The sequence below is a fragment of the Argentina silus genome, assembly GCF_951799395.1.
Source record: "Argentina silus genome assembly, chromosome: 3".
Taxonomy (NCBI): Eukaryota; Metazoa; Chordata; class Actinopteri; order Argentiniformes; family Argentinidae; genus Argentina; species Argentina silus.
In genome coordinates, this window is record NC_139657.1 from 20196565 (window position 1) to 20223489 (window position 26925).

General features: G+C 42.8%; 1 protein-coding gene across 4 annotated transcripts; it reads right to left on the bottom strand.

Moving 5' to 3' along the window:
- Positions 1 to 427: 427 nt before the first annotated feature.
- On the bottom strand, positions 428 to 26755 carry LOC310802560 (CUGBP Elav-like family member 2). Of its 4 annotated transcripts, none has more exons than XM_083666999.1 (14): positions 26488 to 26755; positions 16949 to 17145; positions 12275 to 12357; positions 10624 to 10672; positions 9887 to 10021; positions 8703 to 8782; positions 7327 to 7488; positions 7153 to 7216; positions 6645 to 6770; positions 6133 to 6243; positions 5798 to 5968; positions 5498 to 5641; positions 5140 to 5312; positions 428 to 4173 (listed from the first exon to the last, which is right to left on the bottom strand). In XM_083666999.1, exons 1-13 carry the CDS (start codon positions 26559 to 26561, stop codon positions 5185 to 5187), a joined length of 1524 nt encoding a protein of 507 aa, XP_083523125.1. In that variant the 5' UTR covers positions 26562 to 26755; the 3' UTR covers positions 428 to 4173; positions 5140 to 5184. The 4 variants fall into 4 exon arrangements, with proteins under 4 accessions (XP_083523125.1, XP_083523124.1, XP_083523123.1 ...); XM_083666998.1 differs by having other exon boundaries at positions 6133 to 6246; XM_083666997.1 differs by having other exon boundaries at positions 6133 to 6273.
- Between the last annotated feature and the right edge of the window lie 170 nt (positions 26756 to 26925).

Genomic DNA, 26925 nt, shown 5'->3' on the forward strand with positions numbered 1-26925 from the left:
GTGCACTTGATGATGGCCACTATCTAGTTAGTACTTACGCTGATGTTCAGTTCACTTGACATCTACCCTGGATAACCAGTGGCATCCTCATCAACTGGACACAGCTGCAGTGATCAAATCAGGAGAAATGATAGACATGTTCCTTTTCAGACGGTGGAATACTTAACCTGTGGGGCCACTCTGATTCATTAAGACACAAGAACCACCCCAGCCCACCCAAAACCTGTGTGCATATCATACTGTCTTCAAATGGTAATACGCCAGTAACTTCCTATCCCATAATTCATATCAGCTATTACTTAAAAATAATAAGCAAAGAGAAACACAATGGAGAGAAACAAGTTAGGGAGACATGACACACTGGGGGTTTGTAAATGTCTTTACAACACTGGACAGGCACTGGGACTACACAACACACAAAGACAGATTCAATATTAGGGGAAATGGTTTAATTTTGGAGACAGAGGCAAAGAAACACCACACATGAACAAACATTTACCAAAAAACATTGACTCTTTCAACTACACACTCCTCTATGGGAAAACAGAAACTCTACATAGGTTAACGCAAAGCCCAAACTAAACAACAAATAATTAACTTCTATCAAACTAAGACATTTACCCACACAAGTTGTCTATATCCTGATGGCCATTTAACCATGTGGACAGCACAATACTAACATGAAACTTACCACGATTTAGAGGATCCCCACCCCCAAAATAGGAACTGAGTAACGAAGTGAGGAACATGTAGAGAGCAAATTAGTGAAATCAAATTAAGGATCTTTTAGAAATAAAACTTACGACCTAAATTTCTCCATGCCACCAAGAAGCCAGACTCAAGACCCAGTCAAGGCAAGGCCACATTGAGAGGCCAGACAATTTTTCCAATATAGATTTTTTTTCTTTAATTTCCAATATAAAAAAGCTTCACTGGTACAAAATACATATGAACAACCAGTTGTAGAAATTGGAAAGCCTGTTTTTGTCGTTTTGTTTTTTTCAAATCCCACCCACTTCAAAAAGTTGTTAAACAGAAACCACTGTATGTTTACAGATCACATCAAGATGCACTGACTTTGGCTTTTCTCAAGACAACACAAACATCTATCAAAACTCATTTGTGAAACATGAACAAAGTCATATCAATTATCAGACAAGAAAATGATACAGAGGACAGAATTTGACCAAGACAATATCTAGAGATGCAAAGCTACCACACACTTTGTCAATAGCACTTCAGAGTATGAGAACAGAAAAATAGTGAGCAATGACAGAGATAAAATGATCTCTATGATGGAAGCCCCCGAAGTGAGTCTCAAGTTCCTACCCTGACCAATGTGTACATTGTGCTTTTTATTCAGACATTTACTGTAACACTTTACAATACAGTTGTATAATTAGCTGTTATATCAATTAATACTTACTACCATTTGTAAGGTGTTGTGCATACCATTTTTTATTTTAACAAATGATCAATATATACTCAAATCAATAACATCAATAATACAGTATGGCACACTTCCCAGATTTTGGTTGATGTAGCAAAAAGGACATTTCTATTACATATTCCAATAAACCCTTTTATCTTTTACTAAGGCATTCATATTGTATCAATACATTGTCTGTAGCTGTACTGTAAAGTGTTACCCCAACTTCGTCCACTTACTAACAAGAGGGTTTGTCTTCGAAAGGTTTGGGTAATTTATTGTATATTTACAAAGAACTTGCCAATTTGTTAATATTCAGCACATCACGTTACATTTGTACCAATAACTTGACACAGAGTGAAAAAAAAACCCATCAGCAGGTAAAAGCTTTCATTACACAATGTAATTAACAATACAAAATAAAAAATTAAAACAGTAACTGCAGCAATCTAGTCCCTAAACCAAGGCCTAATAGTATCTGTGTAGGCAGTTTCTAGACGTATATATGGCACTTTGAGTATTGTATTGCATTTGGATATAAAAACACACTGCAAAAAGCACATGCCCATCTGAAAAGTAATATTAGTGGTACCGTGGTAATTTGGGATGCATCACCCATGCTTCAAACACATTGAAAAAGTGAACATTTCCCCATATTTGTGCTCAACTGTGACATTACTCCATCAAAAAACTATAAAACTCAGAAACTCCCAAGTGCTATCCCGTGCTAAAATTGGTGCCATTTTGAATGATTTAAACCAATGTGTGTAACGGCAACAATTGTGCTTTTTGTGTGAGAAAGACTCCATAGGCAGTGTTGTGTGCTCCACAGAGCTGAATCTCAAACACAAAAGACCCTGAGTTGACAACCCTTTAGCGCAATCAGGTACGCAATTTTTGGGGGAACCTTTCTTTGGGGGGATGTGGGGTGGATGTTATGACTGTTCCACCTTGCAGTTTAACTCACAAAATATATCCACCCCCATACAAACACACTGGGTAAATCTTAGCTGAAAAATGGAATGCTTTTGTAAACCAACACTGTTTTGGTGGGTTCAGCAGTGTTAACACATGGATACTGTGCTGAGTTTATGTTTCAAAATATAAAATGCCATTTTGGAAATGTGTGATTTTCAACCAATATCTTATCATAAGCAAATAAATTGTGTGTGCATATGTCAGTGACTTAATAAAACCCCCCTGTGTATGTGTGTCATGTGCACAGACCCACAGGCTGTGGGCTGTGTTCAGCTATTCTCTCACCTTCAGGGGCTCCCATAATTACAGTCACAGAAAAAAAGAGTCAGTGTGAGCGTGTGTGTGTTGCGTGTGAGAGAAAGAGATCAAATAGGGCACAGTCACACAAAATAATATTGTAATAACTTAAAACACTGTATGTGTGTGAGTTTGACACATGGCACTTTTAACAACAAAAAAGCATTGTCTGTCATCTATGTTAACAGACATTGTAAATCATTATCTTTCAATATGAGGCATCCATACCGAACAAAACTGAAACATCCATTTATCAAATCATAAACAAAAAATTAATCAAAATTCTCAACAAGACGTACCTTAAGAATATAACACTAAATTTAACTGTTATCTTTTTTCAAAGTAGGAAACAAAGTCTATATATTCCCCAAGATGAGACAATGACAATATAATAACTGATGTGTCAAAATATCTATTTTTTGCAGAGGTTAAAATAGCTAATAATTCTGAAAAGAATTCCGACAATAAGTATGCAATAATTACATCACTAGTAATGACAATGTTTTATGAAAGGATGTGTTGAACGAGCAAACTGATTTTAGTCCTCATTAAAAACATGATACACTTAAGACCCTAACACAGATGACATTACAACATAATCTACAAAAAAACCCAAAGCTAACCTGGGTTTCCGTTAGTTAAACTTCTATAGATTCAATGGTAAAAAATATAGGTAATCTAAGTGTGCATTTAAACCACAGATTGTCTATTTGTGAATCAGTTCTAAAAAAGTTGACTCATGTAGGTAGTAAATTCCCTAGACAGAGCAAATCTACCTCTTTTATTGTGCCGTCAATATTTTTGAAAAAAAAAAAAAAAAAGGTAAATACACTGTATATCTTCATTAATGAAAAACCAAGATGCGCTTCTTTAAACAGCCTTGGTGAAAAATCTTTACACTGCCTGCAAAATGTAAAAACCATTACAGGGCACTGAGGGGCATTCTGGTAATCAGACTTTCAAAAGTGTTTGAGAGTGGTCTATAGCATTTGTTTCAGAAGCCAACATATTGCTAATGGCATCAAGTAGCACAACTGTGTGCCAATCCCTGTATTCAACTTTCAAGTGAACTTTACTGAGAGAGGTAAAACGAAAGCAACATAAAAACAAGCAAATTACAAATAAGAAAAGAAAAAAATCCCACAGGCTTAAAAACAAGGTTTCTGCATTTGCTAATAAAAAAGTATCTCAAATGAAATTAGCGCAGGAAAGATTTCACATTGATCTGCTTGACACCCCCCCTCTCCCTCCCTCACATTTTTATACAGAAAAACGAAAAAAGGAAATTACATGCAAAAATCAGGTTGAGCTAAGGTCAAGGGTCAGTGGGTGGCCAGGTATTGGTCAGGCGAGCTTAGAGAGACATCAGAGACAATGGTGGGGATGATGAGGCCAGGAGTTTGGGTTGGCTTTCAACACCATGAGGACATGCTAGGCTAATGATGAGCAAACAGGCATGGAGATTTGTTCTAAAGGGAAGAAAAACACGAAAGAAGAGAGGTGGAGAGAGAGAGGTAGAGAGAGAGAGAGAGAGAGGTAGAGAGAGAGAGGTAGAGAGAGAGAGAGAGAGAGAGAGAGAGAGAAAGTTAGACAGAGCCACAGCACAAGAAACTTTCAACCATGAGGCACAACCAACGAAAACAATGCCAATCACAACATAAGGACAGTTGGGTATTTTCCCCACACAAAACAATACACAGGTTTAGGAAGTGACACCACCAGATGTATGGTAGAGACTCAAACATGCACATATACTTGGCACCCAAAGTAATCCATCTGTAACCAGTCCCTTATGGGAGACTTGGAGGATGGATGGAATGATTGGAAGAAGTTGTTAATTATGAAAGAGAGAGGTAGCCCAGCTTGACATAGCTTAGATTGAGAGCGAGAGAGGGAGAGAGAGAGAGAGAGAGAGAGAGAGAGAAAGAGAAAGAGAGAGAGAGAAAGAGAGAGAGAGAGAGAAATGAAAGTGAAGAAAAGCGAAGATAAGGAAAGCATCACATTTTATAGGAGACAAACAGATGAATGACAGACTGTGTGTGAGGACCAGAGGATTGAGCTCTGGTAGTCTGACAGGACAAGGTATGAGCTCTCTGATAAATATGACTGATCCTTAGTCAACCTGTCTATTTCAAACTAGAGGCAATGAAATGGTATGAAAATACACCTGATGCTCACTCCTCTATCATTTGACACAAAATATCCCTTCCAACACTGGCTCCAGTGATATTTATAAATAATTATATACATTAAACACCTTTTTAAGACTCAAATCACATGATGAAACTGAAGGAATGGATGCAATAACGTGGAAATAACATTGTAACCATTTAAGAATATATGAGTCTCCCTCCAGTGGTGAGCGCAGGTAAGACACCCCCCTTTCCCCCCAGTGAGTCTCTGCTGTGGTGGCCTTGGTTCGTGGGTTAACTTACCCTAGCAGAGCTAACATGAGCTGGGGAAAGGCCCCTGGGCTAAGATCAGTAGGGTTTGCTGTCGTTCTTGGAGCGCTTCAGCTGCACCTTCAACCTCTTCATGCCAATCTGGAAGCCGTTCATGGCCTGGATGGCGGCTTGTGCCGACACCGGATTGTCATAGCTGACAAACCCTGAGGAACAGAGGAGGGAGGGGGTTACATGTCAACATTTCACAAGTTCCACTCCCAGGTTTGGGTTGCCATTTTCTAGCCAAACTCGAAGACAGAAGACAACAATAGAGTCTTAGAGATTTCAAAGACAAATGGGGCGGATTCTGCCTGTCAGCTACCACGTTTAGGTGTGGAGGACTACATACCGAAGCACTTGCTCAGATTGGTCTGTTTGTCAATGAAGACTTTGGAAGAGACCATGTTTCCGAAAGGCATGAACATCTGCAGGACGTCCTGGTCCCCAAACTCTTGGGGAAGGTGGTAGATGAAGAGGTTGGCCCCTTCCGGTCCTGGATGGAGAGACGAAAGGCAGAGGCAAATAAAAACATTTGAATAAGAAATGTAAAACACACAGAATCATTGTTGTATGGTAGCAGAGATTGTACATCCATGATCCTGGGGCCATATAACCTTGTGTGCTAGTGTGTGTGGGTACACGCACTCACCCTCTTTCTGGCTCCCAGCGGCGCTCTGCTGCAGCAGGGACTGGCTGTAGAGGGAGGGCAGGGAGGAGGCTGTGTACTGCTGCATCCCTGAGTAGGCCTGAGTCAGGGCGTCCATGGAGCTTGTCCCTGAGCCGTTGGCCATCGAGCCCAGGCCGTTCATGGCCGCCATACCTGACAACAGCAGCAGAGGAATGAACTACTGAACCCATTCTACCAACTGCCAAAACATGCATTCAGACACTAACGGATGCACCACAGAAAAAAGCCCCCATGTCAATGGAGGCTAAGATTTCAAAGACTGTAGCTAACTGGCTAGCTAAGAGGAGAATCCTTACCGCCTCCAGTGAGGGCACTGAGATTGTTGAGGCCCATGGAGGTTCCGGTGAGGCCCTGTAGGCCCTGCAGAGATGCCAGCGTGTTCAAACCACTGGAGCCTACTGAACCAGCTGCTGGGGAGGAGAGGGACAAATAATTTACTGAAAAAAAAGAAAAAACAGGTTACCATTGGGTGTGTATACATTAGCACTCCAGATGTTTGTTATCTAACAGGAAAGTCAATAGGAAGATACAATAATCTAAACGTATACACATCGGCACATGGTTGTATCTTGATGTCCAATCATAACTAAGGCAGCCATAAGCTAAACTGAGACAGATGGAGGCACTTCATATTTACACAAAACAATAGGAGCTCGGGGGTTCTTGTGAAACTCATCCTCATTAAAGTTAACACACACACAAATAAATTAAGGATGACTGCTAAGCAAACATCACAGCATTGAATGGAGGCTTTTAGAGCAATATGGAGAAAAGACTTAGAATTGGCCCTAGAGAGACAGCTAATTACCTGGACTGGCCAGAGAACCCAGTCCACCGTTGGCAGACATGCCAGTGGAAGAGCTGCCTGAGCCCTGGGCAGCAGCCGCAGCAGCAGCTAACGTGGCCAGGTTCTGCAGCTGCAGAGGGTTCACACCTGGGGGGAGGAGTCAGAGAGACAGAGGTGTTGGCTGGGGCAGGGCATGTCAGCAGTAGACAAGAAGGACCCAAAGTGAGTGCTGATGTACATTCTAACACAACAACACACATCTGAATAGCTAATATTTACTTTAAGTAGATAAAAAAATCTATGTTGATGTGCATGAAAATACTGAATAATTGAGTTGTCTCATGCAGATTTCCCTAGAATAGCAGTGTGTGGATGATCTCATTAAATGGTAATGTGATTTAGCAGTTGTGAAACTATGTGGGCGTCGAGCACTGAGTCAGAAAGTTGTTGACATGAAATGTGTGTGTGTTTATTTCTGAGGGCTGAGATTAGGGGGAGGGGGGGGGAGAATGACGACAGAGTGACTCACCTCCTAGCCTCTGAAGGCCACTGAAACTGCCCTGGTTTCCGGTAGATGTTGCCTGCTGGAGCAACTGTAAGACAGAGAGACAGTGAGAGAGGGGGGGGGGGATGAGTTCTAGAACAAGAGAGAAAAGGGGGATAACATGATTTGTCGGGAATTATTGCATGTGCTTCCACTTACTGCCAGATACTGTGGTGTGAGGCCACCCAGGCCTGCCAAGTTCCCCCAGGTGGAGGCGCTGTTGAGTTGCTGCATCTGCGTGGCCAACTGCTGCTGCAGGCGCCGCTGCTCCTTATCCCTTTGTGTGTCAGCAAACTTCACCACCATGGGAGACGAACAGCCCTGTGGGGGAAGGCAAAGGAGGGGGTTAGATCTACTCAATGAAACACATACCCAACCGATCAACACACTTCATTTCACTACTATGCGGCATGAAAATAATCTGCGGGGAGTTAACTATTCCCTCAATGCCCTGATGGATACAATGTTTGTTTTTTACTTAAAAATATAATAATGGAGCATTCCAATCCAAGCGCGCACACACACACGCAACTAAGCCAGGCCACATTCCACAGGAGCAGGGGAAATGTTGTAGTTACACTTTGTAACACTGGAGGGTATGTACGGGATGGGGGGGGGGGGGCTGATCTGAGGAGAGTCCATACAAACAGGCAGATAGAGATGGAAACAAGACATGAACAAAGACAGTCCACCAAGGACAAATCAAGTCAGACATAAACCAGATACAACATTTAAAACGCATAGCGCTGTATCCCGCCAAACACAAAGCCAGATATTGACTGGACGCACAGACGAGACGAACAGACATGCGGTATCAGTGTTGTGAGTTGCGAGCTAGAAAGGGACCAGGCTTGACAGGGAAAATGACTTGTACACCAGCACCTTCCATTGCATCAGGGTGCCACCACTACAGGGGCCAGAATAAAATGAGGAGTCTGAGTGAGTTTATTCAGCTCCTAATTAGGATTGGTTGGGTGCTTCACAAGGGAGCCTCTGACCTGATAGCTGTCACATTACTCTTGCTCCACTTCCTGAGAAGGACTCAACTGATTTGCCGGGATACAGGCCCAGTTTTGAAGAAACCCAGTAGGACACTTGCTCCAGAATAATCTCTTAGTTAACGACGCACATCAAATTGTCATTGTGCTCTACTATTTAAACTCTGGTAAATACTTTATGGTAGGTTGCAGCTGGCTTTGCAACAGACAAGTCTTTGTATCAATAAATGATCAGGATATTACTGATTCATTAGGCTCCTGTGTGCATTAAATGAAAGGTAAAAACAATTTTCAGAATGTCCTGTTAACTCTGAATGCAGCTGCTAAGTGACAGGCAACGTTCCAAGTTTATCACATTATTTTTTAGATGACAAAAAGGTTAAATAATTGGCTGAGTTGCTTTGGGAATGACTCATGCTCTTGTGATGACTCTTTTAGCTTTGTGAGATTCTCCATCACTTCAACCACAAGGGGGCGGCAGAACGCACAGAGGGAGAGGGGGGAGAGATGAGAAATAGGTTCTAAGGGGTACAGTACCTCCATAGTCTGAGAGTGATGCATGGTTTTGATTGCATTCTGTGCCATAGCCCTGGTAGAAAATGTGATAAACGCACAGCCTGTAGGGAGGGGGAAGGGGGGGGGGGGGACAATAGGAGAGGGGAGAGGAGAAGGAGGAGGGGACAAGAAGAAACAAAACAAGACAAAAAGGTTTGGACAACTCGTTATGAACCCCAAAAAACACATTGTACAGAGAATGGCCACTCCAAGCACACAGATCCGCTCTCACTGGTTAGCACACAGAGAAAGAAACACAACAACGAGAACAGTCACAACAATCACATGAGCACAGTAACAGTGACCAAGAACGGATTATATCACAGCCAAGAGGGGCTGTGGAGCGCTTGTGGATGTGGTGATTAGATGAGACAATGAATATAGAAACACACAAAGATACACATTTAATGAACATAACTAGATCTCTGCAAATACTTAAGTGTGTCATAGTTACATACAGTATATTCCAAATAACATGGCTGTATTTTTTATATATATATATATATATATATATATATATATATATATATATATATATATATATATATATATATATATGCTATTATGTCAGCGACTCAAGTAATAATGTACTACAGAGTGCTCTGCCGGGTGAGCTCTGGTATGGGCGCTATCTATATCTCGTGTCAACACGGCTGGGGCATCGTTGGCTTTTATGGCGTCTTATGCGGCACAGATAGGAGTTGCGGCAGAGGAATAATTCCACCCTTTGTGGAGCGTGGTGGTGGTGGGGGCGGTACGGAGGAGCGGATATACGCCGCCTCCGCCTCTGCCTGCCAGCTGAGCCCAGAGAACACCAGCAGCCAGGGGTTGCCAAGGCGACAGCCCATTGTTCCAGCCGGTGAGTGGAGCGCCCCACCGCTCCGAGAGGTAGGAGGAGGTGAGTGTGACTGTGGCGGCAAAGACTCATATGGGGGTGGAATAGAGAGCAAGGGGCCATTGGAGGGTGAATGGGGACTTGAACACGGGGGCAGAGGAGGGTGAGAGATAGAAATAAAACAAAAGGTATTGGGAGAGCAGTACGGGAGGCAGGCCCATGTTGTTGTGTAGTAGAGTGGGTTGTGGACTATGCTGCCCCTAAAGGGGTTGTGGCGGTGAAGTGGTGCATCTTGGGATAAAGGGGCGAGGAGAGCCTACAGCACACCCACCTCTGCTCAGGCCATCTGGTCCCCGGAGAATTCGGCATTCCTCGATCTGTCCGAACGCCGAGAACATCATCCTGATTTCATTCTCTCCATATTTCTTTGTCACCATTCCGATGAAGAGTTTTCTGTCTTCCACCGCTAAAAAAGGGGGGAGACACAGGATTGAATGACAACAAAACTGTGATAGCAAATGCAAGCGGAGATTACATTTGGCGCGGAACCTTCCACCTCTTTCTCTAGTTCAATTTTGCCTCTTGCAATACTGTCACATTCTCTCCCTCTCACTCAATGTGTCAGCTCATCTCTGTGGTTCTCTAAATCTCTCCATCTTTACCGCCCTCATCTCTCCCTCTCCTCAATCTCTTACTTCTCTAGACGGATGACTGCTTTATCATCCACTTATGCTCTCACCAGATCCTCTGTACCTGCTTTCCTCTTTTACCCTTCCCGCCTTCTAAAGCCCTTAATCCTCCTAACCCCTGACACCATATAGAAATTGTGTATTACTGCACATTTCCAGGGCCAGAGTGGCGCTCAGGACATTAGCTGGAAACTCAAAATGGAGACGTCATCCCTTTCTTTCTTTTTTTTTTAATTCCCTTTGCAAATAGTCATTGGTCTCCAAATAATTCTTCACTTCCTAGAGAATTTCACGGTAAACATCAGCTGTGTTCTGCCCCCACACACATATTTACCCACACTAGCCTGTGTCACACCCCATCTGTGATGATGTCACTCACCATTTGTTTTCTCGCTGTCGGCAGGCTTCATCTGGATGGGATGATGCATCTGGAAGACACAGCAGAGGCATGTTTAACATGTCTGTCATCAACACATACTTACCCAGTCACCTCTACCATGAGCCACCCCAGGTGCTTGGCTGTTCCATCTCATTTTTGCTTTAACATATTATTACCCTCTTAGTGTCCATCTCCCCATCCCTTGTTCATTCTATCCCTCTCAGACTCTATTATTCCTGACACAATAGTAGGCTTTGGAGGTATATGTGGTCCAGTGTCCACACACTAGAGTGGGGATCAAATCCTCAGATTCAATATCTCTTCTCTCTCACTGGGTGTAGTATAGTCCTGTGATTGCAGTTATCAATGTGTTCAATGTTTATTGGCCTTTTAGGAGCATCCCACTAATGGTTTAATCCTTATAGATGTGTCTAAAACCTATAACCCATCAGGAGAGAACAAGGAGGGGCAGATATGACAGGCTCTTAACAAGGACCTACCAGAAAAATTCCTTACAACTCAAAATTACATTTTCCACCTGAAACTTATTTCCCCTGACACTTCTTCCACAAGTTCCTTTAATACATGGTGGAAGTGGATCCGGAGCACTAGCCTCTGGATTAGCTATCTACACCTGCCAAGGGGGAGAAGGCGAGGACAAGGAAGAAAATAAGAAATATGATATGAGTGAAGTGGCTGGGGAGCCTGGTGTTATGAAATGTTGTGTTTTTTGGGGAAGGACCGACGAGAAATAAAGTAGACAGATGGCCCTCTCTGTATGGGGACTGGCATCACTGGCGAAGGAGAGGAAAGGCGCACAGACAGGGGAGTGCGACAGGGACACAAGCTTTTCCACTGACGCTCCGCTGAACGGCAGTCAATGCCAGTAGCAGCATGACTGGGTTGAGGTTTGCAGAGCAGCTGTCAAAAGACACATTATTTTAAATGCTTAGCTGATTGATGATCTCATCCTACAATGATATAGTGTCTTGTAGGTTCAACTCACAAGTTCAATATTTGCCCTCCTGACGTTTTCCCTGGCTATTGATTTAATTGAAATCCCAGGTTGTTTAGTATTGATTTAATTGATTGGAAGGAGAGTAATTTAGGGCAGGCCATAGGGAGACAGATTTGTGGAGGTTTAACAAGCAATTGCACTTGTTCCGGTTGACTGGGCTTTAATCTCTCTCAGATAAATCAGGTGAGGAATTAGGAGACCCGCTCTCTCACACACACCAGGCTCCATTGTTAGAGAGCCATACATCTCACTCACTTTTAATTTTTCCCCCGCTCTGAAAATAAAATGTATTTGTGAATCTATGATTCATCAGGACAAGCATGAATAATTTGTTCCACTTTATGATGGTGGGGCCTGTGCTTCAGTGAGTAACCTCCCCTCCAGCAAGACACACTCTACCTGACCTGTCTCTCTGTATTTGGTCTTGTGTCTGCCGCTATCACTTCAAGAGTGCTAGCTGGGTGGGTTCAGGTCAGTCCTCCACAGTCAGGCATGGCAGGCTCTGTGCTATGTGTTCAGGCTAACCTGGGGTTCAGTGAGCTCATTAACGCCAAGCACACAGCTAAGAGCAGCAGCACCGGAGCTGTGAAGGGGCTAAAGAAGCTAAAGCAGCCTGTAACAGTGCTTACTCACCCCACTTAAGGTCTTTATGTTGTGCATTGCATTCTGGGCCTCCAGTGCGGCTTTTCTCGTATAAAATGTTACAAAACAGCATCCTGCAGACAGAGATAGAAAGAGAGATGGGAGAGGGGCAAACAAATAACATTAAATACAAAGCACAAGGATAAGTGTAACAAAAGTCTTACACAAGTGTTGGTCAAGACAAGGAGAGGAACTAACAGAAGACAGTATGTCTCATGTGTGTCACATGTTTAGAGCATGTGACATGTTATTCTTAGCAGCTAGCGCCATTCAATATCCTCTCATGAAAAGGCATGGGGGGAAAAGAGTGGGGCAGCAAAACCTACTTCTGTCATGGGCTAAATTCAAAAGATGTGTAAGATGTGATCCTACTTAACAATTTAGATAAGTGCAATCCGTAAAAAAAAACATCCTCACTCAAGATGGATTATCTTGAATATGCTAATTGACGATAAACAGATATGGCTCATAAATCGATAAGGACCAAATAATGACGATTCAAACTTCTTTGAAAATATTTAAAATAATCTTTTGAGTCTCCAAGATACAAATAAGCATATTATAAAATGGTAGAGGACTACAATACAACAATAGTATATATACAGCAATAGAAAATAATCTTACCACCCTCAAGCGCTCAAAGAGATATATAAAGAAATATTATGAACACATTTGAACCGGTTGATATATAGAGGCTTAAAAACCCCCGTCCAAGATATACTTGGAGGTTTAATCAAGTTAGTCTGATTAATTATTTTCTGGTATTTGTTTCTATGGTGCCGAAAGTTCAAAAGTATAGATTGAGTATTGAATGCGATTGTACAATCACCTTATAGCCCTCCAAGATAGCCCTAACCCATGACAGACGGGGATATAGGAAATGTAACCACAGTTTAATGACTGACAGTACATTCTTACCTAAAAACCCCCAACTCATAACACATTTGTTCTTGCATAATGTAGGTTGGGCAGACCCACTTATTGTATGGGATGCCTTGTATGGGAGGCCAATCAATAAATTTTTTATCCCACAAACAAAAACAGTTTCAGTCAAGAGAGAAAAAACATAACAGAAATAGAAAAACAAACATGACAAATTAACGGTGTTGAAAATTGCTCTACACAAGTACTGAATAATCAAGGAGGTAAAACTAAATTAGTTTGAGGAACTAGATTTGGTTTTATTTATCTAAATAAACAGAGCAAATTGGATGAAGAATGGCAAAAAATGTTTATCCTAAACCTTCAAAATAGAAACGCTAACAAAAAATACAGAAACTAGTTACAAACAGAACTCCTCGACTCACTGAAGGACGGGTTCTTACCAGATATTAGTCATCATCACGATCAGACAGGATTCTTACAAGGAAGAATTATTGGAGATAATATTGGAGGATAAACGTCGGAGGAGGACCAACCACTGGCTTCCATATGTATATAAATCTATAATCCATAAACTATCATGCTATCTTACTTCATTTATTACCTGGAGATCCAGCGCTTGTCAGATGCGGTCTCAAGATTGGTTAGTCCTTGAGGTCCCACATGTCCTCTGAGCTGGGTAAAACTGTCTTTAGCTAATGTGCTCCTAGGGCAGGATACACTGAGTCTTGATGCCTTAGTTTCACTGGGCCATTTCAGAAACTTGGAGCGGTTGATGTGCTTGGTGTACATACTCTGGAAAATTTAAATTATCTTGCTACTATTAATTTGGATAAAAAAAATAGATAGGATCTAGACAGTTGATGTCCCAATACTATGGAGTTTATGCTCTGATATATAAAACAATTGACACATTAATCCGTTATCTTCAATTTAAACTCTCGCTACAATTGAGAATTCTCACTACAAAAACAATGCTCAATATACTGGGCATTGAACAGTTGTGCTCTCTTTTGGAGTCAGGTCCACATTTGGAGTCAGGTCCAGAAATGGTTGTGAAGGCATAATTTCGGTGTGCAGATGTACCTGCAAACTATATTGTAAGGGGATGTGAAAAACCAAGGCCAATCAATGGGAAATATGATAGCCCTAAAAATAAATATCTTAGTATAATCTCGGCAGAAACTATAAAAATAGAGTTTCAAGACCTTCGTCAGACATCACATTAAAATAGAAGGATGTATTACAAAAGGAAATAATAAAATGGTAATATACTGAGAAGGATGGGTTAATCTGGACATCTGTACATCTATTCTAATTAAAATTAGAATAAATAATAAAACTACATACACTCCAGTACAGGCAGTGATGGGACAATATATGTCTATATGAGTATATGTGTCTGTGTATATGTATTATAGGTATCTTAGAATTGAATGAAAAATAGCTGTAGGTACAAGTACAATTTATAGTTTCCATTCATGTCCTCCAATCAGGGGAGGGTTGGGGTAGGGATTTAAGAAAATAAAAATAAATAAAAATAATCCTAATTAAAATCTCAGCTAATTTCAAAGCTGATCTACCCAGCCCCCCCCCAAAAAAAAAAAAGAAAAGAAAAAAGAACTGTTACACAATACACGGTGGCCTGCAGTGAGTGTGGCTAGATAATAAGATGGGTGGGTGAGGGCCATGGTTGACTTACTGACACACAGATCAGGAGACCAAGGGGCTGGTTGTCAGGAGTCAGGACTGGTGTGTGCAGTGTGCTAGAGAGGCCAGGCCACAGTCAGACAGCACAGGCGAGGCAGGTTGAAGCACTGTACCCACGCATTAGCAGAATGAATGGCGCTACATTACATAAGCACACACACACAGATGGAAAAACAAAATAAAAATGGGAGGGGGGAGAGAGAGAGAAAGAAAAAGAAGGGGTGGTGGGGGAGGGGGAGAATAGCAGTAGAAAAAAAGCCTCATCCTTCCGTCCTAGCAGACCGCCAGTGGCGTTCCAGCCTGTCAGTTTCGCTGGGCTGGGGAATTGGAGCACTGCAGCGTCTCTGACCTACATAGTGTGTATTATGCTGTTACTGGAGCTCCCAGGCCGTGGGGAGAGCTGGTGAACTCTAATATGCATCGAGCTGTTCTCCTCTCCCTCTCTAAGAGCCAGTTGAGTTATCGCTCTCCCTCTCCCCCTCTCCTTTTCACTACCATTTAGCCCTACTCTCCTTGCTGGGGCTAAATAAACTTCTCGGCAGAAGCATGATGGTTATCATATGATTTTTTTTATGACCCGCAGTCAACATGACCTAAAAAAATATACAAATCTGAAGGTTTAAAAATAGATATGTGGCAAAACAAACAACCGAAATGTAAGTTGGATTAAAGACAATTCAAGGGGAAGAGTAGAACAAAAGCAAGATGGATGGTATAAAAAGGCTTAAAACAGTGTATTATCTGGTGTGCAAACACACTATAGGCCAGAGGGCGTCAGGCAGCCTCCCTTTGATCAAAGTCCCCAGTTTTCCCATCAGGGGTGTATGACTACTTGTCCACGGCCCGAGGCGATGGCAGGGAGGGAGGGGAGAGGTGGCGGGATGGAAAGGAGAGAGCGCGAGCCTCCCGCTCAAATGAATTCACCTCACACAGGCCGGGAGAAGCCAAAGGGGCGCTGTGATCAGGCCAGATTATCTATGAGAATACATTAACATAGCATTAACATGTCAATGGACAATCACAGCTGACACTCCGCCTAGGAGCAGGGGTGGGTTCTCTGCAGAAAGAGAGGGCTTTGAACTATTCAGCCTCCCTCTCAAACACACCATGTCTGCTATCTGCTCCACATAATCAGCACCCTGGAGAATAAGACTGGCCTACCATCTAAAAACACACGCAGCCTCATTTGGTGTTGTTGTGGTCGTCAGACGCTTGGATGTCCATCTAAATAAGTTTAAGACTAATTATGTGAATTAAATAAAGCAGGGAATGGATTGAGTTCAAAAGCAAGCTCTTGCTTAGTTAGAAAAGTGCAGTGTGTATCGCCACAGCTCAGAGGTAGGACCTGACCAAATTCCAATGACAACTCTAAAGCCTGCAATTCAGAGATTGGGCCTAGCTTTCTGTCTCTCTCCCCCACAGCTTTGTGCACTGGTGAGGCCAGGTATACTCCAGACACAAAATCCCAACATCAAAGAGGGTTCCACATCAAAACCAGGAGTGGATTAGGGTTTAAAACTGTATTGAATCACATAAGGATTGAGTGAATTAAAAAAAGTAGGTAGATGCCATTTCAACGTTTTTTCACATTGGCGGAGCTGTCTTTTAGTTTATTCACTTGTGGTTAATTCCGGGAGACTGGGCACTTTCAGCGCTTTTCAGGCTACAGGCTGCCACTTCACTGTCTCGCCTAATTGCAACCTAAACACAATCGTTAGACTCGAGCACGCTTTCTAAGGTGAGTGCATCGATGGATATCTTAATGGAAAATTGCAGACAAATAACACACTCCCCTCACTCACTTCTTTATACAACATCGCTTTTTAACCACCAGAGGAAAGAAATTGTGTTTCCCATAATGCACAGGTGTTAAGTGTCATTATATGGTAACCCTGAAAAACAACAGACGATTCCATCTTCAAAGTAATGGCACACAAACAAAACGTACATACACAGCAAAACGTTTGCGCACATAAACAGCCAGCCGCGCCTAGCCCAGAGGTGTTGTCAACACTGACAGTGAGTGATGTTGGTGGCGGTGTGTGCGTGTTGTGACAACCCCTATGCCTGTACCTTTGCTCTGAGGGGGGGTCTGGGTGCGGTCCCGGAGGATGTTGATCTGGTGCACGGCTCCGTATGGCTCAAAGAGCTCCTTCAGCTCTGTCTCCGTCCAGGAGCGCGGGATCTGGCCCACAAACATCTTGATGGAGTCTAGGTCGGGCTGGTCCAATTGTTCCAGCGACCCGTTCATCTTGCTGCCAGTGCCGTTGCTGTGGGAGAAAGAGATGAGGTGATGATTAGGTTAGCCTACAATGTGTTCGCACCTCATTGTAACAATTCATATTTGACTAATTCGGCATTTGTTTACGCATCAATCCATTGGTTAGTCAATAGGACAAATCAATCATGTTCAGGATTGCCATTGAATCCACAAAGATCAGTCACGACAAATGACCTACTCAGGTTCAGACATTTTTGAGCCAATGAGGCTCAGCTTGCACAGTCCAAGCTACTTAAAACACTAATGGCATAGTATCCTGGAATAATATAGCCTACTGCACATTGCTAAAACAGTCAAATAATCTAACATACCTTTTTTTGACAGAGCAAGTGTACTGAGTGCCATACTTGTAAAAACAATACATTCAGTACTGTACAACAGCACAAGAACTGTTGATTAGAATAAACACAAACGTGTGCTCGTGTATAGGTCAGCAGTCAACTCCACTTGGCCCTGAAGTAGAGATCAGCATTCTCAGGGTGATTAAGGCGAGGCTTAGGGACTGATGAAGCATCAGCGTACCACTCTGTGCCCACTACACAACTGCCTCATACACACGCATACACACACAGGCCCTGACTGAGCCATGCTGAGAGGGGAAGGGGGCTACGATGTCTACAACCACAGTCTCCCAGGTACAGAGAGATAATGCTGAGGAGAAGGTATCGCTCCCAGCACACACCGACACTAGATTCTGCCAGGGCAGAGGATCACAGGAGTGCACACAACAGCTGATGACCCGGGGGACTCTTGGTGCGATAGCACCAGCCTGGCACACACTGTTGGTGATTAGTAAAAATGGAAGGGTAAGCAGAGGGAGAGACAAAGAGAGAGTGACTAAATGGAGGAAGAGAGTTAAGCATACAGACCTTTGGACACGAGCCATCCATCTCTTACAAATAGAGCCTAAACGCTCAGCAGAAACGCCAAACTCCTTGAAGGACTTAAATGACATGCTGACAAGTCCTTCTGCGACTCCTGTCCTCCAAACACTCCAAAATCCACACTTCTTTCAAAACTCTTTATAACTAGCAAAAAAATCTTCCTACTGCAGCCAATAGATCCAGAAGACAATTTCAAGATAAAACAAGTCAGAAGTGGCATAGAAAAGCGCCTTCACTCACAAAGGGGCGACTGCCCCCACCCCTGACGACTACACAAAATCCAGACCCCAAAACAGCTTGCACACCTCAAAAACAGGAGTTAGCTGAGAGGGGATTGTAGACCGTCTCCTCCTGAGGCGGTTTGGCGATGGTACAGGGAGTAACCTACAGCTTCCCCACCACAGCAAGGAAACAATCACATATTGTTCCGATGCTGGAGAACACTATTCACCGATCCCACTACAGTACAATAGCCCAAGTCAGAGGGATGCTTTGTAATACATCGAAAGCTGCGTCTACTGGGGGCCTGGGCATTGTAATGTGTGACACCATTTATCCTCTGACGCCATTTTGCTGAGTGCCTTCTGATACCATTTCAAATCACACATAATAAAGACTCAGACAACGTCAACTGGACGCATGTGATGTGAGCAGAGTGTGAATTGCTAAATAAAAGTAAGTATCCCACTACCAGATCTACAGTACCCTGCTTGAGTCGTCTTCTCAGAGATCAGTGATGAAGTCATTTGACGAGCCACCAGAGGCAGTCCTGTCATGTGGCAGGTGATCTTGGTCCAAGACACCCTAGAGCAGCTGACAAGTCACTCAGAGCCTGACATTTGCATACCTGCTGTTGCACTTCCCATAAAATACATGATTTATCTGGACCATATGCCTGGTCATTTGGTGTGGTTTGACCGGAGAAGCATGCTTTCATCAAGCTTGCTCCCATTCTAGAGGTACCAATATCGCATGCTGGTACACACGACAATGTCAGCGATCTTCTCAAAGCTCAAGAGCTTGTCGGATCTTGTACTCACTCTAAATCAAAGGAAAGATAAAAATAACACAATGACCCACATGGAATAGAATACTTTAGTCATCAAAAAGATCACAAAAAACTTTGCTTGGGATCTTTTGAGAAATCACTCACCCTGTACCTATAGAACCTTTTATCCTAAATCCCACACTGCATCTTGTGTCCTGTGTTGCTTCACATATTGGTTCTCTTCATAGTAGGGTATAATGTCACCTATTTTGGTGAGGCTTTTCCTCTATTACTCTCTGCCCTCAGGAGTGCTGTATTGGGGATTGAATTGGAAGTCACAGTTTATGCAGACAATGTTTCTGAGAAAAGAGGAAGGTCATCCAAGCAAAACAGCTGTTTTCTCGTATTTCTTTATTTCTGGACAATAGAGATACTTTTCAAGAGACTTGAAGTCAGCCTGTGTCTCTTTAGCCTCTTGCTAATAGCTGTAAAGGGTCTCTCTATTTATTTCCCAAGTACCATCTCCAACATGATACACAAGAGAGGCAAGGCCAGGTATTGGTTGTCACATGGATGAATGATTACATTCTCAGAATAGAAATACCACTCCAACAAGCTGGCCCAGAGATGCAGGCCACAGACAGGCTGGCCTCTGAGGCAGTAAAGAGAGAGGTTCAGAAGTACATCACAGAGGCAGGCTCCTGTAAGGAACCCAATGAAAGCCATGGAGATAGCACTGATGTGTTGGGTACAGTACACAAAGCGTTTATTCTTGTGTGTGTGGGCGTGTCCCAAATATACAGGATTGTTAAAAACAGAGACAACGTGAAAAGATGAATGCTAGTGAGGAACACAAGCGTCAAGACTTATATCTGATTTCCATGAGGTGGTGGACCATAATCCGCACATTTGCGCTCTGATGAGGACCCATTAAGACATTTTCCTCCCAGCATTAACTCCAATTTTGCTCAATATGGCCTCATTTCATTGTTGCATTTCCCCTGATGAAGACAGACATGTCCAATCAGATTTGAATGGGCCCATGTTAACAGGCAGCCAGCATCTGATGACAAGGCCCGCCCCATTAGCTCCATAATCACATGAGTGTCCCTGGTGGTTATGGATGAGGTTTCTAAGTAAAGCGAGTCGGAATGAACACTCAAATATCTAGAATATGAAGTTCCTAACCAAATCAACTCCGGTCACACCTCGCCCAGATGGAGTGAGAATTTTAGTCCTCAGGTGAAGCTCATTGGAACAGCAGAGGTAGTAGCTAGCTAGGCTCTCAGGAGAAAGACAAGCATGTCACAAGAAGCTATTAGATAGTTGTGAACAGAGCAATGAATGGCCTCCACTGTGGCTTTAGACTTTGATCCTTCCTGACATAATATATATATATATATTTTTATATATTGTTAAGCCCCTTAATACATAAGGCCAGTTATTGTTGTTTTCAGTCTGTGCCTTCAATTGGCATCCCTCCAGCGAGTCTTAAAGCGGTCAGTCACATTCGACTCCATCCAAAAGAGAAAGGTTACCCGGCCAACACACGCCCTTCTGCACCCTCTCCAGTACTGCTCGTATTCTTTGACCTGACCACCTGAATGCTGCTTGTGTACTGGCCTGGCAGCTGATTCAAATTAACTCAGACAGTAAGACAGTGCAAACTCATCCGACACCACCATATACAGTATTTGAGCAGAAGTCGGACTCTGTGGTCACCTGGTAGGTCATGTGCATGATGGTCTCAACCACTCATTAGCTATATCATGTGCTTAAGTGCAATGGTTTAAATTTTCCAAACCAACATTAAAGCCCATAAGCAGCCTATTACATCCCTGTGCTGCGCCGATCAAGCAGAGGCGTATATTATGAGTAAATAGTTATTCCAGTGTCAATTATATAAACATCCTGGTGAATGTAGCTGATCATGTGCAAATACACCTTTAGCTAGCCATTTGTGATTGTGCATCCAAGTTGACTTGCAGAAAGGAGGGAGAGAAGGGTGAGAATGTGAAGACGTACTTCATTGTAGTTTAGACAAGAATGTTTTTAATTAAACATAGGGCCAGGATGCACAGCGCCACACTTGCAGCAGGAGCAGTGGAACAGGTGACAGGCCAGAGTGGAGCCCTCGCGCTCCCAGCCCTCTCAACATCTGTCTGCATGGCATTCTCCCACCATCACAAGGGAAGAACAGCTGGCCCTCGCAGCCCCAGGAACAACTGCCAAGAGGCCACACTTTGCCCAGATCAACAGCTCCCTGTCCACAACAAAGGGATCACACGTAGCTTAGCCCACACATCGCCATGTCAGTGGGTGCTGCCAAAGGATCACACTTAAGCCCAGATATTCGCTCTCTCACTCTCCAGTATCAGGGGATCAATCAAACACACACTGCTTAGTTAGGTCAGATCTCATCACCACCTGGGTGTCCAAAGCCAAAAGATAAGATTCCTTTCATCACTTTAGTTAGAGACCACCACACCTACGTAAGCTTCGAGTCCACAATCTTCCTTGGACTTTAGGCAACTATTAGCTACCGGAAAGCTAACAGGTAATTTTTTCAGGGGCAGTGTAGTGTATATGGGCTAACAGGACAGATTCTAATGGACTGGATTGAATTTATTAAAAATATACTAAAGTATAATAAAGTGTTGTCAAACCGCACCACCGAGGTTGTGTCAAACCCCCCCTGCAGGGGTACAGCAAACAACTGCCATTGTTGCATTTGTAGCATTTTTTGTATGTTTTATTATTTGTTTTACACTTCATTATTGAGTACATGTTATTAGATGCATACTTAGTGTAATTTGAAGAATAAACTCATAATGAAAACAACAGGCCTAAGGGCTTGTGTCCACCAGCACTTTTGACTAAAAAGAAGCGAGTTATGCCGGAGTGGAAAAAGGCATGATTCTTTGGGCTACCAGACAGAGTGGCTGTGTTCCAAAATGCCTTCTTGCGCTCTGCGTCCTCCCATTCTTACAAGAAAATGCCTATAAGAACATTTGATAGATCATACTGGCCAGAATGCAAGAACACAGAGCGGTTAATATACCTCAACCTTAGTGTGTCAACAATGATGCAGGCAGCGTTAGCATAGGGGCAGCAAAACAATTAAGCTAGGCTTACAGTTAATTACTGCCTCAAATAATTAGTATTATCAAGATTACTGTGTATTATCTAGCTAGATAAATATAGCACGGCTATCGTTATTGATTATGATGGCATAAATATCCCACAGAGGACCCATTTGGTCTTGTTTTCCTCATAACAATATAATAACAATCCTGTTTTTTGCAGCTTTTTACAACCCATAATATCTCACATAATATATATACACACAAATATGTCCAGGATTTATACACTGGAAGGTTATCTACTGTTAAATAAACAAAAATATAATTTTACATCACTTCTCTATCTTGCAAAAACATTTAAGATGGCTTAATCATGAACTGGGGGGGGTGTCAAACAGAGCCTGCCTTGTCTATTATGCGTGTTTGGATCACTACTGGTTGTAAGCGAACGAGTGATGCGTGTTTGGAGCCATACTGGCTGTATCCAAGGCTCGAGTCTGGGCTCAGCCAATCGTTCACATAACAACAAACGTAGAGGGAGGTGAGACGGTGATGAAGCATACTTCATGAGCTGTAACCGAAAAACAACTGGCATTCGGAAAGTTTTAGGTTGTTAGCGTTGTTAAGTATCTTGCTAGATGTATCAAATCCTCTGTTAGATAGCCAGAGAAATGTTGAGTAACATTAGGTAACTTCGCTGATCAAATAATTGAGTTTGTGGTGTGAAAATTAGCTGGCTAATAAAGTGCGACAGCTAGCTAGCTACAACATCAGTGGAGCTAACATTAGTAGCTGGAGGAACCAATTAGCTATAGTAGTATTGACTCCTTGCTGTTCCTCAAGCTATGACGTTAGTTGCCCCGTCTCTGTGTGAAATAACTAGTTAGCTAGTTAACAAACTACTGTTTATGAACTAATGATTTCTCTCCATTAGGTGAAAGTGAGGCGTTGCTTGTTAAACCAGTGGATTCAGGGATCAAGTGCCTGAATCCAGCAGCGCCTCCAGTCTTTTCCTTTTGTCAAATAAATCCCAGATTGTTCCTATAATATAAATGATGCAGCACTTGATTAAATAAATGTTTTGTACCTTATTTTGCTCAGTCGTTTAAGTGTTTGGGCCTGTGAATTGGACTGGAGTAATTGCCCCTCTGCAAAGTCCAAGATAGTTTTGCACCTAATTTGCCTTCATTCTAGGGTAAGAACTTTCTATACCCTAATCCTAAAAGACCAGAAATGAGCATTTAAAAGCTTATTTATGAGCATTTAAAAGCATGCCCCCAGACCCCCCTTGTAGGCCTGTGTTTCCCCTGCTCACGCATTCTTCTCACCTCTTCCACCCCTAACCAGTTTGCATCCCTGATTATCAGAGAACCTATAGACACAAGGGTTGTGGTATTATGGTTCATTTTGAACAACACCACTGGCATGAATGTCGCATGTCTGTGGGCATCTCCCCAGGCAGTGAGGGTCGATAGTTTGGACAGTCATGATGACCAGAAAAAGTTGCTTCCTTGCCAGGGTTGTGACAACATTACAAGTCAAACTTTACGAGCGAGCTAACTGAACCTAGCTACTATCACCGGCATTGGTGGATATATTAAGTCATCATTGGCATTTTTGTGGATTATTTTGACACAACATGCATAGCTGTTGCACAGAAGCATCAAGGAGATGGATCACATTTTGGACAAACAACCAGCACTGGTCACAGTGGTGAGCTTAACCATTAAACAGGGTTAGTTCAGGGTTAGTTCACCGAACTGAACGAATGGGATACCTAATGGGCTTCCCTGCCCGGGACTAGTGGGAAAGGGCTTTTCCACAGGAATCCCGACGATGACAAAATTCTCTTGTTCCACCTCTTGCATGAAAATCACAACGATCACTGGGAACGGAAAGTATGCTGGCCACCATGATTCGTTACTCAGACCTCCCAAGTTCGCCTGGGGAACTCAGTATGTACTTGACATTTAATGAACTCGAGTTTGGAACGGCATTTGATACCATGACTGCGCATATCCGTACTTGCTCTAGATAGAGTGCAAGAACGCATTTTGGAACGCAGGCAGTGCTTTATCTGGCAATATAGCTCACAACAATTTGCGATTATGCTAACACAAACTTCATATGCATTTATTTGCTAGTAACAGAGTAGCTTGCTAACAACAGTAAAATACATTAGTGTTTTCTTCATTAAAAAAAATATTTATTTCAGAAACTGTAGTGGAAGCCCTTATTTTTTCATGCTCCACAAGTCATTTTCGTGTCTCTGCCGTGTCCACCAGACCCATTTTTCAATCTGCCTGCGCTGATTTCCCCGCTTTTAATGGGAAGGACGCGTTTGAGCGCTTCTCCAACAAAGCACCACGCCTTGATGTTTTGGAGGAGCGCACCGGCCGCCCTTGTATTGAATTTTGTTAAACCTTTGGAAAGGAGTGTCGTCACTTTGAGCCAAGAAACCAATCAAATTGAAGGAGGGGCGGGACAAACGGAAATTCCACAATATGATGGCGGCTACTTCAGTGGAAAATTAGGATGTTTTCCAATAGTTTCTAAATTAATACACTATTTTTGTATGAAACAACACTAAATATATTTAACCTTCTATTGCTAGCAAGCTACTCTGTTACTAGCAAGCTACTCTGTTACTAGCAAGCTACTCTGTTACTAGCAATGCCTACGAAGTGTTATCGCTCATCATTGCTAGCTATCTTGCCAGTATCTGGTAGCCTAGCAACAACAATCACGTCTTTTTCCATTCCTCTTTGAAGGCTGCTGTTTCAAGTACCAAAGCTGAGGATGAGACTGGCATCATCATGCATTCACAAATCCATCATCCAACAGCTCCGTGATTAGGAAAGGTCAAAGACGCAAGACTACGCAGGAGCATTATGCCTACTGTACTCTCCTAATGATTATAAACTGGTTATGGCTCTAGGAAATGGGCTTGACTTCAATTATAGACAATAGACAAAGGATGGCCTGAAAGAAAGTACCAGTGTGATAGAAGATTTGGATCAGTAGAGGTAGGATTCGTAGGACAGGCTCATTGTAATGCATCGAATGGAACAAGGAATGTTATCAAATACTGACATCATTCCACTCCATGCATTACAATGAGCCCATCCTCCGATTTCTACGTCCATTAGCCTTCCCTGTTTTGGGCGTATTTGAAGGGAAAGCCCACTGGGCTGTCGTACACTCACTAATGGCAGACATGTTTGTCTTTTCAGTTGGATTTTGATCAATAAGAGATGTAGTGTGCTGTATTATTGTACTAATGTAAAGCCTCTCTAGAAAAGCAGTTGTTGGCCACTGGCTTGTAGTACGAGAAAAAAACAAGGTGTGACAAGAAAAAATATCTTCGCAAATCTTTCTAGCCATCACTTTGAAGGCATCAATGAAAACTGTCAGTTTCATAATCTCAATTTGAGTCGATATGGAAACATCTTAGGCCATCTAGTGGCTCGTTCACATACATAGAAATGCAAAACATGTTTTTTTTTCTTTTTCTGAAACTCCAAGGACCATAGACCAAGCCCATTTTTTAGATTAGGGTAAACTCTGAGTGAGCAACTGTGTGAGTTGAATTAGCCTACGGGCATTCAAAAACAAGAAACTTATTTGTTGAATAACTTCCTTTGCTGGCTGACAATGCGCTGTCACAAGATTTCCATTAAATTGCTCAATAATGTACCACGTGTGTTCTGCAAGCACCCGCTACACGAACCTCCATTACGGGAAATCGATTTGGCAACGGGGAAAGTAACGCCATACTAGATGGTGTCAGCTGCCCCGTGTATCACGCAAAGTTGATACAAAAATGCGTTTCGCGAAGAATAGGAAAACACATTTGTCACAGTTGTTGAAGGCTCCGACTTCAATCGACAGGTAGTTAGTTGAGCCATTTTAGATCATGATCTACCCGCCGTGCAGAAGATCCCAATAAATGTATGCTCGTTCTACCAAAGACCGTAGCTATATCCCTCTCGTTCTACTCAGGCAGCGTTACAAAAAATCAAAAGGGCGGCTGCCGCGTGTGCACGTTCTCCCGCTCACACTGTAAACACAAGTAATCCATACATACCTTGTACAGAATAAACTTTCGAACGAACGACGTAAGATCCTAACAAATAGTTCGATACTAGATTGTGTTAGCTAACTCCGGAAGCACATGTCACTTGACTAGCCTCACATTTCCCTAGCGCCAAGACACATCCCCCCCCCCCTTCTGGTTGCTTCTCACACATTTGTCAGTCACTAGCTAGCTAACTGTGATAGTGCTAACTGCGCGGTGAAAACAACTTCATATTTGCCAGTTAATTATCGGTAGCTACTATAAAACATTACGTATGACCAATACAATAGCTACTTACACTGTATCGCTCGAGCTCATCAACCGGCTTTCAGCCATATCCGGATGAAAATCCATATTATATGCCGAAGTCATGTTCACAGCTAGCTAGTTACCACGCCGTACTCAACAATGAAAGCGATGTATATTTCGCTTGAGATTCAACTCCTGTGCGACCACGAGACGGAGCGGGACAGGTGCAGAGCAGGGGGGCTAGGCTACTCGATCAGCATGCGAATGTTCAGGCTCTTCGGTCGACATTCGCCTTCAGCTCCCTCATATTCCTCCAATCCCCAGTGAAATAAACTCAAGACAAGCAACTGTCAATAGTTGAGTTTGGGTCAGAGGCGTGGCTTATGTCTAGTATGTAAAACATGCGTATCTTACTTCCACACTGTTTGACTATTGCTACTAAGCCTGTTCAAGTTGGTTACAATTGTGTTTGATGTCAACCATATGA

Coding starts and splice junctions, on each gene's coding strand:
- LOC310802560 (XM_083666997.1), bottom strand. CDS start 26,561: ATGACTTCGGCATATAATATGGATTTTCATCCGGATATGGCTGAAAGC. Junction 12,358..16,948: donor GACCCCCCCTCAGAGCAAAG/GTACAGGCATAG, acceptor CTCTGTCTGCAG/GATGCTGTTTTGTAACATTT. Junction 7,489..8,702: donor ATCACTCTCAGACTATGGAG/GTACTGTACCCC, acceptor CTTCCCCCACAG/GGCTGTTCGTCTCCCATGGT.